The sequence below is a fragment of the Botrytis deweyae genome (genome assembly GCF_014898535.1).
Source record: "Botrytis deweyae strain B1 chromosome Unknown BDEW_020, whole genome shotgun sequence".
Classification (NCBI taxonomy): Eukaryota; Fungi; Ascomycota; class Leotiomycetes; order Helotiales; family Sclerotiniaceae; genus Botrytis; species Botrytis deweyae.
The window spans coordinates 103,186-119,960 of record NW_024066227.1 but is presented as its reverse complement, the minus strand read 5'-3'; the positions used below and the strand labels follow the sequence as shown (position 1 = coordinate 119,960).

Below are 16,775 nucleotides of genomic sequence, written 5' to 3'. Positions count from 1 at the left end.
CTGAAAATGGAAATCCAAACTGGACTTATTTAAAATGATTCATTTGATGTCTGAATGCCCAAGTGTCTGTGAACGACAAGCACCGTCAAGTGGTTCGAAGTTGTTCTACATTAGACAACTCCAGTCGTGCATCTTTCGCATCTTACCTAATCCACCAAAGTGATCAAATGTTAATATCAACGCACTGCACTACCTCCCTAGTACGAGTAGTATCTTATTTTTACTTCATGCCCTGCCTATCTCACTAATCTCCTTTTGTCCTAGTCCCACTGCACTCACGTTATTCATTCACCCTCTCCTCTCCCTCAATCTACCCTTAAACATGTGATTCCACTGTAAATCTCTCCCCAAAGCTCGGACCTACCCTCTTATAAACGTTCCCCAGTCAGAAAGGTTTCACCACCTGAGTAAACCTTTTCGGCTAAACTAGCGTGATCTGGCACACTTGCATGAGGCACTCACCTGCCGTGTAGATTGATTGAATTGAATTGAATCCATTCGAATTGATACCCATCTACTTGAACAACTTTTACGACAACCACGAAGGATTCACATTCATTTGCCGCAAATTTCTTTCCTAACCCTCTCATCATCGGAGCGCATCGAATTGCATTGATTTGCCAAATAACTCGGGTTATCATAGGATACTTTGGTGCATGGCGCGCTGACTCTTTGCTGAATCCTCCTTTCGACTTCCCATAGGATATCAATAATTAGATTGGTCGCAGAAATGCAAGCACCTCAACGACCCGTTCAAAGACGATCTCCAGCATCGGATTCCCCTGGTCCCCCTCCGACCATATCCGCCAGGGCTATATCTCCAAGTTTGGGTCCCCAGCCAAGGAATTCAACGGCTTCGACCAAGTCTGTTCAAAGCAATCACTCCGGGAGAAGACAAAATGTAAGTGATTGGTTCCCCTTGATGTAATTGATTCGCCTTGGCGACAACGATCTCGTCCATGAGAATGCATGCTAATGTGTTGATTTTGGAATAGGGTGGTCAACCTCCGACAAGCAGCAGTAGTCAAAGTGGTCAAAACCCCCCACCATTATCTCAGATCGAAAAGAGCGTAACACATCTTCTGGTCGCCACGAAACAACTTCTCGAAACCCTCACACAATGGTCTCGACATCAAGCGACAGACGCACAAGTTTCGGATGTTTATGTGCGCTTGGGATATGAGTTCAATATTGCGTGCAGGGCATTTACAGCAATAAATGTTGATACTTCGGATTTGGGGAATGTACCAGAGTTGCTCCGACATATACTCGAATCAACGCTCAGTCAAGAAGCAAGTGTCGAGAGCTTGGAGAAATACCTGCCTCGAATTAGAGATATAATCATTACTCTCCTGCATGGTTTAAAGCGGAAGCAACAAAAACTGCGGCAAAAACAAGGGCGAGATAGCGCATCACAAAATGGAGAAACCATACCGAGAAATGGGAGCCTCAGTAGCATTGCGAGTAATAGTACTGGGTTGACTACATTACTGAATCAAGGGTTGGAAAATAATTTTCAAGGGGAGTCGGGTGTGGCAAATGATAGGGGAAGCAAAGGACAATCTACCACCGACTCTAACATACCTCCGAGGATGTCTTCGGCTACAGGATCATCAAGCAGAAGAGCGGCTGGACCACCCAGAGACTCATCTCGAGGTTCAGTATCTTCAGATCAATCTACACTGTCAAGCCAAACAATGCAGAGCATTCCTGTTGTTCCACCTTATCCTGGAGATGAAGTCTCTATACCAATGCCACGTCCAAATGATCCTGATCTTTTGAATGTGGATAATTTTCCACCACCTCCGCCGCCACCAAAGACAAATGCTGCATTGGTAGCTTTACAAAAAGGGGGGGATTTGGAAAGAAGGGCTTCCAGACGTTATTCTGCTTATCAAATCTCAAAACTTGTTGGTGCATCTCCCAATGGAGTTCCAATGATGCCTGTTCCACAAAACTCGCCAATACCAAACAGAGGACGCAATGATGCCAGGGAGTCGCTGAGAGCTGTTCAAAATCGTGACCAACGTCTCGGTCGAACAAATTCTCGTCTGATTCAGAATGAGACATCCCCAGTTCGAAAGCCAAGTGTGATTGCTGAAGATAGTCAAGAGTCATTAATTCAGCAGCCAGAAGAACCACCCTCGAATGACAGTCCTATAGTCAAGACCCCAGAAGACAAGTTAAGACAGTCTACTAATGATTATGATGGACCGAGTGCAACTCTCAATGGACCACCTCCTGATGTTCTTCCAAACTTTGATGATCAAGATCAAGATGAAGAAAAGGTTACCTCTGAACCTCCTCAAGCCCCCCAACACAAGCGATCCCCTTCGAAAAGAGAAAGTCCTTATGGCAGCCAAGCTAGACAATTTACACCCGAAGAATCTCCACCTCCACCTGATAAAGAGATCACAATTTTCTTACAATATAAGACCAAGGTTAAGAAGTTTGTCCTTGCTGATGGATACAAGGATTTATCTATGGCAAGACTACAATTGGCTTTCATTGAAAAGTTTGCCTGGAATACCCACAACAATGGTGTTGATCTACCCGAGATTTATATCCAAGATCCAGTATCTGGGGTTCGTCACGAATTGGAAGATCTTCAAGATATCAAAGATCGTTCTGTACTTGTACTAAATGTTGAAGTTCTAGATGAAGTGAAGCGACATATTGATGATAGTCTAGGAGGATTGAAGAAAATGGTCGAGAGTGTCAAAACAGCAGTGGATGATCAACAAGTTACAATTCAAAGAGTCTCGGATCGCCAACAAGATGCTGCAAAGGAGATGGCCCGAATCGCATCTGCGCCACCTAGTTCTGCAAGGCTTTCAATGATCGACACTGGACGTATCGCCAATGGCATTAATACCAGCCCATCGAAAGCCAATGGTCAAGCTCAACTTACTGAAATCCAAAGCCTTCGTCGCGATCTTGCAGTACTCAGGCAAACGTACTCTAGCTTCCAATCTGACATTCAAAGTTCCATGGCTTTGATTCGCACAAAGGCGAGCTCCGTCAAAAGTGTTGCTGTTAAAGCTGTTATTCCAGATATCAATGGTGATTCTGGACGTTCTTATGTCAATGGTGGAAAGAAGAACCTCAGCGAAGATTCCGATAAATTGGTTGCACAAGTGGATGATCTTCAAGATATTGTTGAAGATCTACGAAAGGATGTTGTACAACGTGGTGTACGACCTCTTCCCAAGCAATTGGAGACTGTTGCCAAGGATATTTCTCAAGCGACAATGGAGTTGAAGAGGATGCAAGACTTCTTGAAACGTGAGAGACCAATCTGGACAAAGATCTGGGAGAAGGAATTGGAGACAGTTTGCAATGATCGTGAAGAGATTACAATGCAAGAAGACCTTGCAGCAGATCTTCAAGATGATTTGGAGAAGGCCGCACAAACCTTTGCACTCGTTGAACAAGCTACTAAAGAACAATTGAAGGATGGATCCCCAAGTCATATCGGTACCGGTCGAAGTCTTTCCAAACTCAATCGTATTGATCCAATTGATCCTGCCGCGGCAAAAGAAGGCGTTCTTGATGAAGTTCGTGCCTTGCAACCAAATCACGAGAATCGTCTTGAGGCCATTGAGCGTGCCGAAAAACTTCGACAAAAGGAACTTGAGGGTCGCCGAGGCAATGTTCTGCAGAAAGAATTGACCTCTTTTGTTGAATCAGGAAAATTGAAGAAGTCTGGAGGCTTCGAGGAGGTCGAAAGGCAAAGAGTTGCAAAAGATGAACGAATCAGAAGAGAAGTTTGGGAACGTCAAAATGGAATGACGCAAGCAGATGCAGATTTTGAGGAAGTTAATGATCCTGCTGTGGAAGAGGTAGCAGAGGCAGATGAAATGGTCGAGGAGAATGTAGACGAACATTCTGATTTGGAGACATGAAAAGATATGATATCACGATGGGGAATGCGAGTTGCATTTCCGAAGCATGATGACAATTTTTGAAAATTTTCACCATCATGTCTTGAAGGAGCGATACAGGAAATGTAATGTTGAACTTTGATTTCAACATTTACACGATTATACCATGTTAATTTGACATGGAAGGCGCATATGGTGTTTGTTATTATATTCAAGCAAGGAGTTGTTAGGAATTGGGCATGTTTGTTTCATTGATGTGGTTGCATGGTTATTGACATGAGCGTTTCTTGTGATTTTCGCGTGGCGATGAAAGCGTGCCATGTCGATATATGGAAGATTCCATGGCATGTTGTTATAGGGGCGTTGTTTAAACTTGGCATTTGATTTGAGGCCTGAGAGGGTAGTTGATGGATTGACATTACATGATTGTGGATGAAGTGTGAATGAAGGTGTATGAAGGGAGAGGAAGGAAGTAGAAAGACATTGGAAAGGAAATGATGGGAAATACAGTGGCATGATATGATACCAATGCAATACAAGGAATGGTAGATAGTATGTGTATTTTAGTGGAGCGGAGTGTAGTGGAGCCCAATACTAGGTATGAAGTACCAAGTTATCATTGTAGATGAGAGAAATTTTAAAATATACCTTGGTGTTGAATGATTTGGATTGTGGTTGTGATTGTGGTTGTGGTTGTGGTTGTGGTTGTTGTTGTGTGGGATAAGATGGGATGGGATGGGATGGGATGGGATGGGATGGGATGGGATGGGATGGGATGGGATGGGATGGGATGGGATGGGATGGGATGGGATGGGATGGGATGGATGGGATAGTATAATATACTCCTATGCCTACTCCTGTGCCTACTCCTACTCCTACGCCTACTCCTCAATCCCCTCTCCATTCCCCATTCCCCATTCCCCATTCCCCATTCTCCATTTTAGAAAATTGTAAATTCACCCTCTCTACTATCTACTATATCTTGTAATGGATCGGTCTTCTTGTTTTGATATAGAGAAGGAGGGAGAGGGGGGGAGAGGGGGGAGGGAGAAGGGGCAGCGAGTAAGCGAGTGGCTGAGTGTTGGATTTGGAGTTTTGTTTTGAGGGGGAGAGGGAGTTGGAGTTGCAGGTGTAGTTACAGGTGGAGTTTTGTTTTGAGGGGGGGAGAGGAGTTTTGAGGGGGGAGAGGGAGGGGGAGAGGGAGGTGGATTTTTCTAGAGTTGGGTTGGTATTTTTGGTGTGTAAGGCGGGGGAGGAGAGAGGAGGATGAGAGAGAGGGAGAGAGAAAGAGGAAAAGAGGAAAAGGGGGGAATAAGAAGAGGAGTAGCGAGCGAATTTGAATGAATGAGTAAATACCATTTTATCCCTTTCTACTGATTTTATTGTAATATTGGATTTGTTTTTGAGAGGTAGAGTTAGAGTTAGAGTTTTGTTTTGTTTTGTTTTGTTTTGTTTTGTTTTGTTTTGTTTTGTTTTGTTTTGTTTTGTTTTGTTTTGTTTTGAGAGAAGGGAGAAGAGGGAGAAGAGGGAAGCGAGATAAAGAGGGGAGAGAGAAGAGAGTAGATAAAGAGGGGAGAGAGAAAGAGGGGAAAGGTAAAGAGGGGAGAGGTAAAGAGGGGAGAGAGAAGAGAGTAGATAGAGTAGGGAGAAAGAAGAAGGGGTAATTTAGGTAAATAAGTTATTACTGTCTTTTTTCTTTTTCTTGATTTTTACTCTTTTTCTTGTTTGGATTTGGATTTGGATTTGGATTTGGGTTTGGGTTTGGGTTTGGGTTTGGATTTGGATTTGGATTTGAATTTGGATTTGGATTTAATTTAGATTTTTGAAAGAGGTGAGAGTAAATAAGAGAGAGGAAAGAAGGAGGGGTAGTAAGCGAATTTAAATAGATATATATATATATATAGATATTTTCTTTAATTCTCTTTTCAATTCTCTCTTAATTTTTCATCTTTGAAATTCTATAGAGTCTAGAATAGATTTATAGTAAATTGATTTTTTATCTTTGAAATTAGATAGAGTTAGAGTTTATATTTTAATAAAAGGGGACTGCTGAATTTATATAGATACATAGTTGAAATTAAAAATAGAAATTGAGTAAGTATTTATTTGAGTAATAATTAGCTTTTGAAGAATTTTTTAATAAATCAATAAACGAATAAATAAATAAATAAATAATAATTTTATTTATATAAAAACTTGAGTTTTTTTGTTATTATTTAGATCTATATATATATATATATATATATAATATAATAGTATCTATATTTAAAGGGAATTTAAATTTTTGAAGTTCTAATAGATAGATAGTATTTGTTTTTTTTATTTCGATTAGAGGGGAGGGGGTTATAGTAATAGTAATAGTAATATTAACATCGAGTAGAAATAAAATATTAAAAAAGAGAAAAGAATAGAATGAATAGAAAACTTTTCTCTTATCTCTTTTCTCTCTTCTTTTCTTTTTACTTTTTTTTCTTCCTGGATTGAAATTTTACATGGGGAGCGAAGTAGTAGCTGTAGCGAGATAGTATTCTTAATTGTCGTTATTTGTTATTTATTGAAGGGCTCGGGTAAGTAGAGGAATGGATGGAATGGATTGCCGATTGTAACCGTGAGTAAGCGGTAAGTTTTGGGTTTGGGTTTGGATTCGGATGTGGGAGTGGGAGTGGGAGGAAAAGGAAGGGAAAGGAAAGGAGCGAGCGCTTGGAGAGCGAGAATGGGATGGAATCGAAGGTTCGAGATTGGGGTCTGGGTAGGTGTATAGATATGTTATAGGATTTGTAGTAGTTTATAATGGAGATAAAATACATTGAAGATATTGATAGATACTACGTAGATAGGTGTGTTGAGTTTGAGTTTGAGGGTATGGGTATGGATGGGTGTTAGACATCGACGAGAGATTTTAGCATGCGAATTAAGGTTACAACGCCTCTTATGTCATTTTTCTTTTTCCCTTTTACGCATTTCGGCATTTTGGTATTTTGGTACCACCAGTACGGAGTATGTAGTCTTACAAAGCGAACCTGAGGGTGACTACTCTACTCGGAATTCGAATTTGATGCATGGGTGACAAGGGTTCTTGCATAACTTTTTGCATAACTTTTTGCAAATACGGAAGGCCCGCTACGTTACATGGGGGTTTGGAAGGTTTGGAGTTTATTGCGGTGTGTTTATTATTTGTTTGTTAGTGATCGGCTCATGGATTTAGGCGGGTTGGGTTAAGTGACTTGGGGGTGTAGATGCCGATAGCCGACTGGGCGGAAGATGGATGGTACGAAGTTTGGTGGAGGACGGTAAGGACGTAAGCTGAGGTAGGGGTTGGGTTGGGGCGGAGTTTGAGTTTGAGAGTTTGGTTTGTGTGTTTGTGATACTCGATGACTCGACGTGGAGTCGGAGCGGACAATGTGGGTTGCGGACCGGTGTTAAGCTCGAGGGAGTCTGGACGTGTGGTAATCGTATGTTAGGGGTTAGATGTGATGGTGATGTGTGAGTTCGGTGAGAGGAGATGTAGATGTAATGTAGATGTAAATATACATCTACATTGAAAGGCTTACTAGATGAGAGCGAAAAGGAGGAAAGATGAATGAGAAATGGTATGATTATGTATGAAGATTGGATGATGATGATGAGAGATTCGAGGGCTGAATAAAATTGCAATCAGAGATTGCGAGTATCAACTTGTGTACGATAGTTTCATCTGTCTATTAGCTGATGTATAATATCTGATATCTAAAATCTTCCATCCTAAGAAGGCAAACGCAATAGCAATGACGATCAATCTGTAAGTATACTGCAGACAAACATTCATGGGTAATCAGAGCTTATTAAACATGCTGTCAAAGTGATACATACATACAATACATACAGTAGCTTAGCTTCATACGCACGAAATTTGGCGAGGTGACCAATAGGAGATTAAAATCACAATGAATTTAAGGGTTTATTAGTCGTCTAGCTACAGATTGAATAGTTCGATTAATTGGAACGTCTAGATGGCTGTTAAATTGTCAAACTGTCAAATTATCGAATTATTGAATTGATGTCAAAATTGATAGGTACTTACTATAATCTAATCCGCTGGTGCGCCCGTATGAGTGGATCTAACATTCAACGGCATAAAATTAAGATCGGTATCACTCTCCCAATTTGCCCGACTATGGAGTTCGTCCATAGTCGTGTTACGGAGTATGGAGATGGAGTTTAGAACTTTACCTAGGTAGATCGGGGTGGGAACTCTTTTGGAAAAGAAGGTTCTACTAATCTTCCTATTTCCCCTTACCAAGCTCAGCTAAGATGGATATCTTGTCATATAACCGGTTTTATGCTTCGGCAGTGAAGATTTTATGTCCCGTGTAAAAAGTTTTTTAGATTTGAGTAAATAGAATAAATATCTTATGATCCCTTTGTTTTTTTAATTTTAAGGTTTTATTTTTTCATTTATCATTCATACATAACGTACAATTAATTAAATCCTCATCGTCATTGTCATTGTGCTGATAAGCTTATCTCTCCATACCTATACATCGATAACTACTCGGACGAGTATAAACACAACTACAATAATCAATTGAGAACAACCACAACATCACAATCGCAGCCATGAATGAGGCAGATCGAGAAATAGTACGCGCCGAGCGTGATGCCTCTCCAGAACGTTATTCCGTCGAATCTCCCATCCATTCTCCTCTACCCCGCCATCCCTCCCACGAAATAGAACGTATACCCACTGCATCCTCCATCTCGACCACTTCTTCCGATGCCTCAATTCGTCCTACAGTTTCTCGAGCTCCCACACAAGCTGATTTAGAACGGCATCCAACTGTTATATCTCGCATTCAAACTGCGCGTTCGCAGCATACGGGGACGGTAGGAAGAACTGCGACGGGAAGGAGTAGTAGACTTACCAGGATATTCAGTACGAAGGAGAAACCATTACCGTTGATGGGTCTAGGAAAGGAGTATCCTCCATTGCTACCGGCGCAAGAAGAATATGTGGTAGAATTTGATGGACCAGATGATCCGCTTCATGCTGTTAATTGGCCGATGAAGAAGAAGTGAGCTCCCAATAGTTTTCCTACTACGCCAATTCAACTGAAGCTAATCGATCGAAATAGGGTTGTTACAGCAGTAATGTTGGCTTATACAACATTAGTATCATCATTTACATCGAGTATTTTCTCAACAGCAACCAGAGTTGTAGCAGCGGAATACAATGTTTCCACGGAAGTAGGATTGTTAGGACTCTCGTTCTATGTTTTAGGATTCGCTTTTGGACCAATATTATGGGCTCCTTTGTCGGAATTGAAGGGAAGAAGATTACCAATTGTTCTCTCTATGTTTGGATTTTCGATTTTCCAAGTTGCAGTCGCGGCGGCGAAGGATTTACAAACAGTTTTGATTTGTAGATTTTGGGGAGGTATGTATACCACTATTTTCTCGCTTCGAGATTTGGCATAGACAAAAGCTAATCATTGGATGAATAGGTATGTTTGGTGCAGCTCCTTTAGCAGTTGTTGCCGCTGTTTTCTCGGACATGTTCGATAATAAAACGAGAGGACTTGCTATTACCGTATTTTCGATGACAGTTTTCACTGGACCTCTTCTAGCACCTTTCATTGGTGGATTCATCGTTGAATCTCATCTCGGCTGGCGTTGGACTGAATGGTTGGTTGCGATAATGGGTTTTGCAGCATTCATCCTAGATCTCTTCTTCCTTTCGGAAACCTACCCACCAGTCATCCTGATCGAAAAAGCAGCCGAGCTCAGAAGAAGAACCAAAAATTGGGGTATTCACGCCAAACAAGAAGAAATCGAGATTGATTTCCGTGAATTGGTCACCAAGAATTTCTCTCGTCCTCTTAGACTTTTGGCATCAGAACCTATCGTTCTTTTTCTATCTATTTATATGGCTTTCATCTACGGTCTTCTATACCTCTTCCTTACAGCCTATCCAATCGTCTTCCAACAAATCCACGGTTTCACAGGTGGCGTAGGCGGCCTTCCATATTTCGGTATGGTCATTGGAATGTTAGTCGCAGGTATCTACGTCGTTCTTACTCAACCATCTTACAATCGTAAATTAGCAGCAAACAACGGTATTCCAGTTCCTGAATGGCGTCTTCCACCGGTGATTATTGGAGGAGTGAGTTTCGCAGCAGGACTCTTTTGGTTCGGTTGGTCGGGGTATAGAGCTGATATTCATTGGATCGTTCCCACTCTTTCGGGTTTACTTACAGGATTTGGACTTTTGGCAATCTTTTTGCAAAGTTTGAATTATCTTGTGGATGCATACCTTATGTTTGCAGCATCGGCTATTGCGGCAAATACATTGTTGAGATCGTTGGCGGGAGCGGGATTCCCGTTGTTTTCACAATATATGTTCAAGGCAATGGGAGTCAATTGGGCGGGAACATTGTTGGGTTGTGTAGCACTTGTGTTGGTGCCGATTCCAGTGTGCTTTTATATGTATGGAGAGAAGCTCAGGGCGAAGAGTAAGTTTGCACCGGTTTATCCCACGCAGCAGGCTCCGAGGGATGAGGAGGAAGGAGGGAGTACGAGTACGAATGGGAATGGAGAGATCGATAGAGATGTTAATGGAAAGGAGAAGGGAGAGGAGGCTAGGATTTAATTTGAAGAGAGGGGCGGGGTGTAGGTGAATGGATTATGATTTCATGAGGAGATGGAAGATGGAAGATAAAGATACCAATAGTTTTTAATGCCATGAGATAATCGCATGGGGATGGGATGAAGAAAAAGTCAATATTTATAGTGGATATAAGGATTGAATGGAAATGAAAGGGAAAGGAAAAGGAATGGAAAAGGAATGGAAAAGGAAATAAGCGATATCCAGGAGTTTGAGAGTTAAGCGATGAATAATAGATACCTAATTAACGATGACCTTTTTGAAAGAAAGTGGGGTTGTATTATGGTGTTTGTATATATTACTTGAGGGGAGTGGTGGGGTTTAGATTGTGTGGTGGGAGTGTAGTAGTTGGTGGTGTAGTAGTTGGTAGTGTAGTAGTTGATAGTATAGTAGGTGGTAGTGTTAGTGTTAGTGTTAATGTTAGTGTTAATGTTAGTGTTAATGTTAGTGTTAATGTTAATGTTAATGTTAGTGTTAATGTTAGTATTAATGTTAGTGTTAATGTTAGTGTTAATGTTAGTGTCAATGTTAGTGTTAACGTTAGTGTTAGTGAGTTCCAAATAATGATAGATTTCTGATAGTTGTTTATGAGTTTTGGGGTGTTTTGTGTTGTGTTGTATTGGGCGATGTTGTATTGAAGTTGGGGTTGAAGTCGGGGTTGAAGTAGAGGATATGAGAATTTTGGTTTGTTGGGGGTTGGGGGTTGTGGTTGTGGTTGTGAGTGAGTGAGGATGAGTGAGGGTGAGAGTGAGGGTGAGGGTGATGATGAGATAGTAGGTACATGTATTATATTATATTATATGTTGAAGATGTGAATAAGAAGATGTAAGTGAGAAAGGAGATTTGAGAAGAGAACAAGGAAGAAATAAAGAATAAGGAGGATAATGAATGAATTTGTAGAATGGTTTGGAGGATGGTTTGAGCAGAATTGGCAGATTTCTGAGACCTGGGTATGATGATTTGTGAGGTTTCGATGAAATTTTGAAATTGAAATTTGAAATTCTGATGTTTTTTCGTGGGGGGAGCGGGATGAAGGGGAGTTGGAGAGTTGAGAGTTTGGGAATCGAGGATCGAGATGGAGGGGTTGAGGGTTAGAGATAGGATGGGGGATGATATGGTTGGGGGGGGGTGATGTGATATCATAAAACGATAAAGAAGGAATTTCAAAATCGAGAATTGAGAGATCAGAATCAAGAATGAGGGTGGAATATTAATGAGAGGAAATGAAATTATTGAGGAGGGAAGAAAAGAAGAGAAGGGAGAGAGATTGTATTTGTATATTTATGTTTAGGCGAGAGTTTGTTCTATTATGATTTACATGTGAATGCTTCTTGATGAAGGAGGTTAGATAAAAGGTATAGCAGGTGTATGAATGAAGGGTGAGTGGAATTTGGGTCGTATTGTAAGAGTAAGTATAACAAGAGAAAGATTGGATCAGATGGGATGGGATGGGGGCAGATGGATGAATGGATGGGTGAACAAATAGAAATACATTCAGTTAGATTTTAAATACATAGTATACAGAGTCTCACGAGATAGATATAAGAATAGATTTTGTAAGAACTCAAACTTAAATTCTATATGATATGATATGATATAATTTGATATAAAGAATTCGATATAATACTTTTATTACAAATGTGTAATTTCTTCACTCAGCGCACAAGTGTGAGGACTTTGAGATTTGGAATGAAGACTTCAAGTTTTGATTTGTATGGATGTAGGCAGATACTACTTATTGATGTGGAAGTTTTCGAGTGGTTTTGACTTTGGAGAGATCTTGATATTTTTTTGTGATGTTTGTTAGTTCATGAAAAGGGTTTTTAAGAGGGAGGAGACTTTGCAGCTGGGTGGGAGTTTGGTTTGAGGGGGGTTTAAGAAACATCGAATGGATAATAGGGGGGAGGAGATGTGAGAGAGGGATGAAAAACAGGGAACATTTTGATGGGCATGGGTTTCAAAGAGACAGTAAATGTACTTGTGTGTTTTTGATAGAGTAATGTGATTCAGTAATAGATAACCAGCTTTTCTTTATAGTATGTTTGTTTTGATTCAACCAACTTAAGTTACTCAGCTCAGGAATGTAATATAAGAAGAGAGTTAGTTTTAAGATGTGTTATATATATATAAAGATATATAGAAGAAACAATATCTCTCTATATAGACTACGCTATATAGAAATTTAGCTAATAAGAACATGAAAGATGGGTCTGATCAGTATAACTTTTATTTTGAATTTTGAATCTTGAATCTTGAGTAGGTAGTTAATTTGAGAAACAGTACTGAGTTGAAAAGTTGCTTTGTTTAAACGTTTTTTTCTCAGAGATTATAGTGATTCTTAGAAGATGGATATATGGGAGTACTACTTGTAGGATTTCGGCAAATTATGTGAGGATGGTTTTATTTAACTGTATATTTATAGAAAAGTAGACGAGGAGAGGATTGGAAGTCAAGAGTGAGGAGTTAGCTGATTTGAGATTTTCTTAGGAGTACTAGGACTAGTAGATTCGATGTAAGATAATACAAAATAGATGTATAATATCCCTCAATTACATTTCAACACAATATCAAGTCAGAGCTGTCTATCACTAACCAAATAAACCCATCTATTCAAGATTATCAGAGAAGATTTTTAATCAGCTCTTGAGCAGGTAATCAGTCAATATAAACGTTTTCAAAGCAAAATACTATTCTTTCATTTATTTTATTTTACAAATTACTCATACTTCTTTCTATCTACGAATACAGATTCTAAGTACATTTGGAAAATTAGAATGATTAAGGGCAATGATTTTATGTGAGAATGAGAATGAGAATGGAAGTGAGAATGGTGATAGAAATCTTATATATTCTTTTTTGTAGTCATCTTCATTCGAGGTTGAAATTTACGCTGTTCGGATTATAATAATGATAAGATGGACGGGTGAGAATAACGTGAGTTATGATTATAACTATAATGGGAATAAAGATTTGGTTCGTTTAATACAAATACATGAGATAATTCTGAAGAAAAGGGATGACTGGAATGATATTGAGTGGAAAGGAGGTGATTGAGGTCTGGAATTCATGGAGGTGAAACTATGGAAATGCACACAGTGTTGTACGAGATCACAATTTACTAACAATAGGCATGCTTTAGATATTTGAAAACGAAAACTAAACTGCAATTCACCACATATTCACAATACGAAACACGACGAATAACAAGATTTCGTTGCAGCAAAAAAGCCATAATATTTATGCACATAAAGCGATGTAAGCTTCAAATAGCTATATACAATTGAAAATACCTCATCAGAAGATAACCACATCCCTCATTCCCCATCCCCAATTACTACTTTTACGATTCATACCGATACCCCATTTAAGAAAGGTAAGAGGTGTCAACCCATTGGGAGTAGGAGCTTCCCAAAACACCAGCGATGGTGTAGGCAGTACTGTACTTCTTTGAAAAGCTAGCACGAGTACCTGAAGCACCGGTACCAGAGTTATCATACTCCTCAAAGAGAACATCATCAGTTCTTGGATCGCTGGTAGACCATTGGGACCATCCGGCTTTCTGAATAATGCTACCGAGGGAAGTTTCTTGGTAAGCAACACGAGCATACTCAGACCATGGACGACCGAGATAAACAGTTCCCGAACCAGCAGTCGAGGAGGAACTGGTAGTAACAGTGCACTTGTTGATAACGTAGAAAGATGGGTCAGAAGAAGTTGCGCGTCCGTTAGCAGTAATACATCCACCACCAGCAGAAGCAGCAATGGTAGAGCCATCAATCCAAGCAACGGAGTGTTGGCCAAAGATCCAATCAACGGCTCCCTCAATGTAGCACTTGGCGTAAACTTGGTTACCGGTTTGTGTCAAGAGGGTATCTTGGTATCCGTAAAGACCAACACCATAGTATCCTTGTTCGGTGTTGTAGGCGGCCAAAGCAATGGCTTGCGAACCCTTTCCATAGGTGTTCTTGATGTTGATGTTGTAGAAAGCGGTGTTCTCCGACAAATTAATGACGGTTCCGGTTTCTTCATCACTGGCAGCTCCACTCAAGAGGGAAGAGCTGTGTACGATGTTAACAACATTGTTTGAGTAGCTGGAAGTGTCCGTGGTGTATCCGTAGACGGTGAGCTTTCCCTTTAAGGCGGGAATGGTCACTTGTTCCGAGTAAGTTCCGGAGTAGAGGAAAATGACTTGGGCGGAGGTTGTGGTCTTGCTAAGAGCATTGACGGCTTTTTGGAACTATTTGCTTGGTTAGTAAAAGCGGATTCTTGTGGATACATAAGCAACTTACAGTAGAGTAGGTTCCTCCGGACCCAGCAGTGATAGCACCCGAGGGGGGTGTTGTACGAGCAGTGGCCAGCACAGCAGCAATGAAAGAACTGAGGGTAAGAAGGACACGCATCTTGGCAATTAACGTTAGAACGAAGATGCGGATGAATGATTGAATAGAGTGGGTTGGGTTGTCTTGATTTTCGACGGCCAAGCCAGACTATTTAACATAGGGCAATCACATCATGCGTGCGTAAGCATTAGAGAAAAGAAACACTTCGTGGAAGAATCCGAATTCCACGCCGAGGGTAGAGAAACATGGAAAATTTCCCGATAGACAACTTTTGAATGGGATTCCGTGAATAATGTTTCGCCCATAGATGTCAGGAGCTACCAACCCCACACTTGCACGCATGTATACCCTGACACTACCCTGCATATATGAGATGGGGTCGCTCAATGAGGCCTGGATAACCGCTTTTATACAGGGCAGCTCGCCAGATTTACATTAGTATGTTCAGCCAGAAAGCTTGTGCTTATTCCATCCATACACAACTAGCAGAAGGGAGCTCATGTTGATGAAATACATTTTGGCCATAAACATGACGTTAGCAAATCTAGTCAATTCGTCACATCTAGTCTGCTCGTCAAGTTATTTCTGGATATTTTAATCAGATAAACACAAACAATGGTTCAAGTAAAGTTCTTCTGCTTGGCTGCTTGATCATCTGATCTACGAAACAAGCTATCCGTCGTGAAAGCCCTTCTTCACCAAAATTGCAGAAACATGAAACGCCTCTCGCCAATGGAAATACAAGTAAAGTCTAGACGAGTCGTACTCCCCCTGACCTGAAATCAAGTGCAAGGGAGTGAGAGATTGAGTAGATGCACGGACAGACCATTCGGCGCATTCTAGATTTTTAAAAAAGTAAAATATAATGTAAATACCCTAAATGGACAATGAATCATGTGGAATGAAATATAAGGCCACCAATGACAAAGTCCTATTTTATACATTGAGACATCATTCGATCTTTTGATGATTACGAGAGGGATAATAAAGAACAATACCGGTATACAGATTGAAAATCGTAATCAGAAGAGCATGAAATTAATTTTTCCTGCAAATTGATGAACCAAGTTTCTAAGAAATTTCTAGTCGTTCCATGTTCCCCCAACAAATCCACTCTCGCACCCACTTTCTGTCTATTTGCCGAGGGGCGTGATGCACCTTGCGAAATCCGAAATGATTCACAATCTGATTTGTTCAATCATGTTATAATGCCGTTGCGGGACACGTGCGGACTATTGCGGAGTTTTAATATATCATTCAATGGGTATTCTTGCATGCATAGATTAATCTCTTGTTGCTCGCAACAACTTGGCAAAAGCTTATGCGATGCCAATAGGGGTATTGGGGAGCCAAGTCGATTTATATGAATTGGGATCACTTGGAGGCGGTAAACAAGCAACGCCGAGAATCTATATTCGGCTGCCGGCAGCGTCGGGGAGATCTTGGTACTGCATGTAGACGCAGAGAAACGTAAGTGTTGTTCTGTGTAGATATGTCTTTCTGTTTTTTTTGTATGACGTTCAACGTGGAGCGTACAGAACAGACCAGACCAGACTCGCAATGACAGGTCAACAACATCGGGGAGTCGGGGCCCTTCCCCGATGTTGTTGACCCTGATGTCTTGAAGATGGGGGTAAGGTTTACTGTTGCGATACCATTTCAGGAGACGGAGCTGGAGCAGGAGGGGTTAGATTGTGCACCACGGAGAGTTTAGAAAGTATATCACGGAATGTTTAAACTTTGGTATAGATAAAGTACATATTAATTTTACATTTTATCGAACATAACCCGCGGGCCGTATCAGATACGATGAGTGACATTCTAATTACCATTCTAATGACCGTTGAACCTAGTCACCTAGTTGTTTTCCCGCCGTATAGCTCACGTGTTTGCGTATCCTCGAGTAAGATG

At 40.7% G+C, this 16,775-nt stretch overlaps 3 protein-coding genes across 3 annotated transcripts; 2 read left to right on the top strand and 1 right to left on the bottom strand.

The window, feature by feature from the left end:
* Positions 1-482: 482 nt before the first annotated feature.
* On the top strand, positions 483-4,591 carry EAE98_007971 (uncharacterized protein). The gene is made up of 2 exons (XM_038955594.1): positions 483-901; positions 996-4,591. Exons 1-2 carry the CDS (start codon positions 731-733, stop codon positions 3,903-3,905), a joined length of 3,081 nt encoding a protein of 1,026 aa, XP_038807888.1. The 5' UTR covers positions 483-730; the 3' UTR covers positions 3,906-4,591.
* Positions 4,592-8,296: 3,705 nt separating this feature from the next.
* On the top strand, positions 8,297-10,934 carry EAE98_007970 (uncharacterized protein). The gene is made up of 3 exons (XM_038955593.1): positions 8,297-8,935; positions 8,996-9,297; positions 9,365-10,934. The coding sequence occupies exons 1-3, from the start codon at positions 8,481-8,483 to the stop codon at positions 10,507-10,509; spliced, it is 1,902 nt and encodes a 633-aa protein (XP_038807887.1). The 5' UTR covers positions 8,297-8,480; the 3' UTR covers positions 10,510-10,934.
* Positions 10,935-13,888: 2,954 nt separating this feature from the next.
* EAE98_007969 (uncharacterized protein) lies at positions 13,889-14,924 on the bottom strand (the record flags this gene model as incomplete). The annotated part of the gene is made up of 2 exons (XM_038955592.1): positions 13,889-14,761; positions 14,814-14,924. The coding sequence occupies 2 exons, from the start codon at positions 14,922-14,924 to the stop codon at positions 13,889-13,891; spliced, it is 984 nt and encodes a 327-aa protein (XP_038807886.1).
* Positions 14,925-16,775: the final 1,851 nt, after the last annotated feature.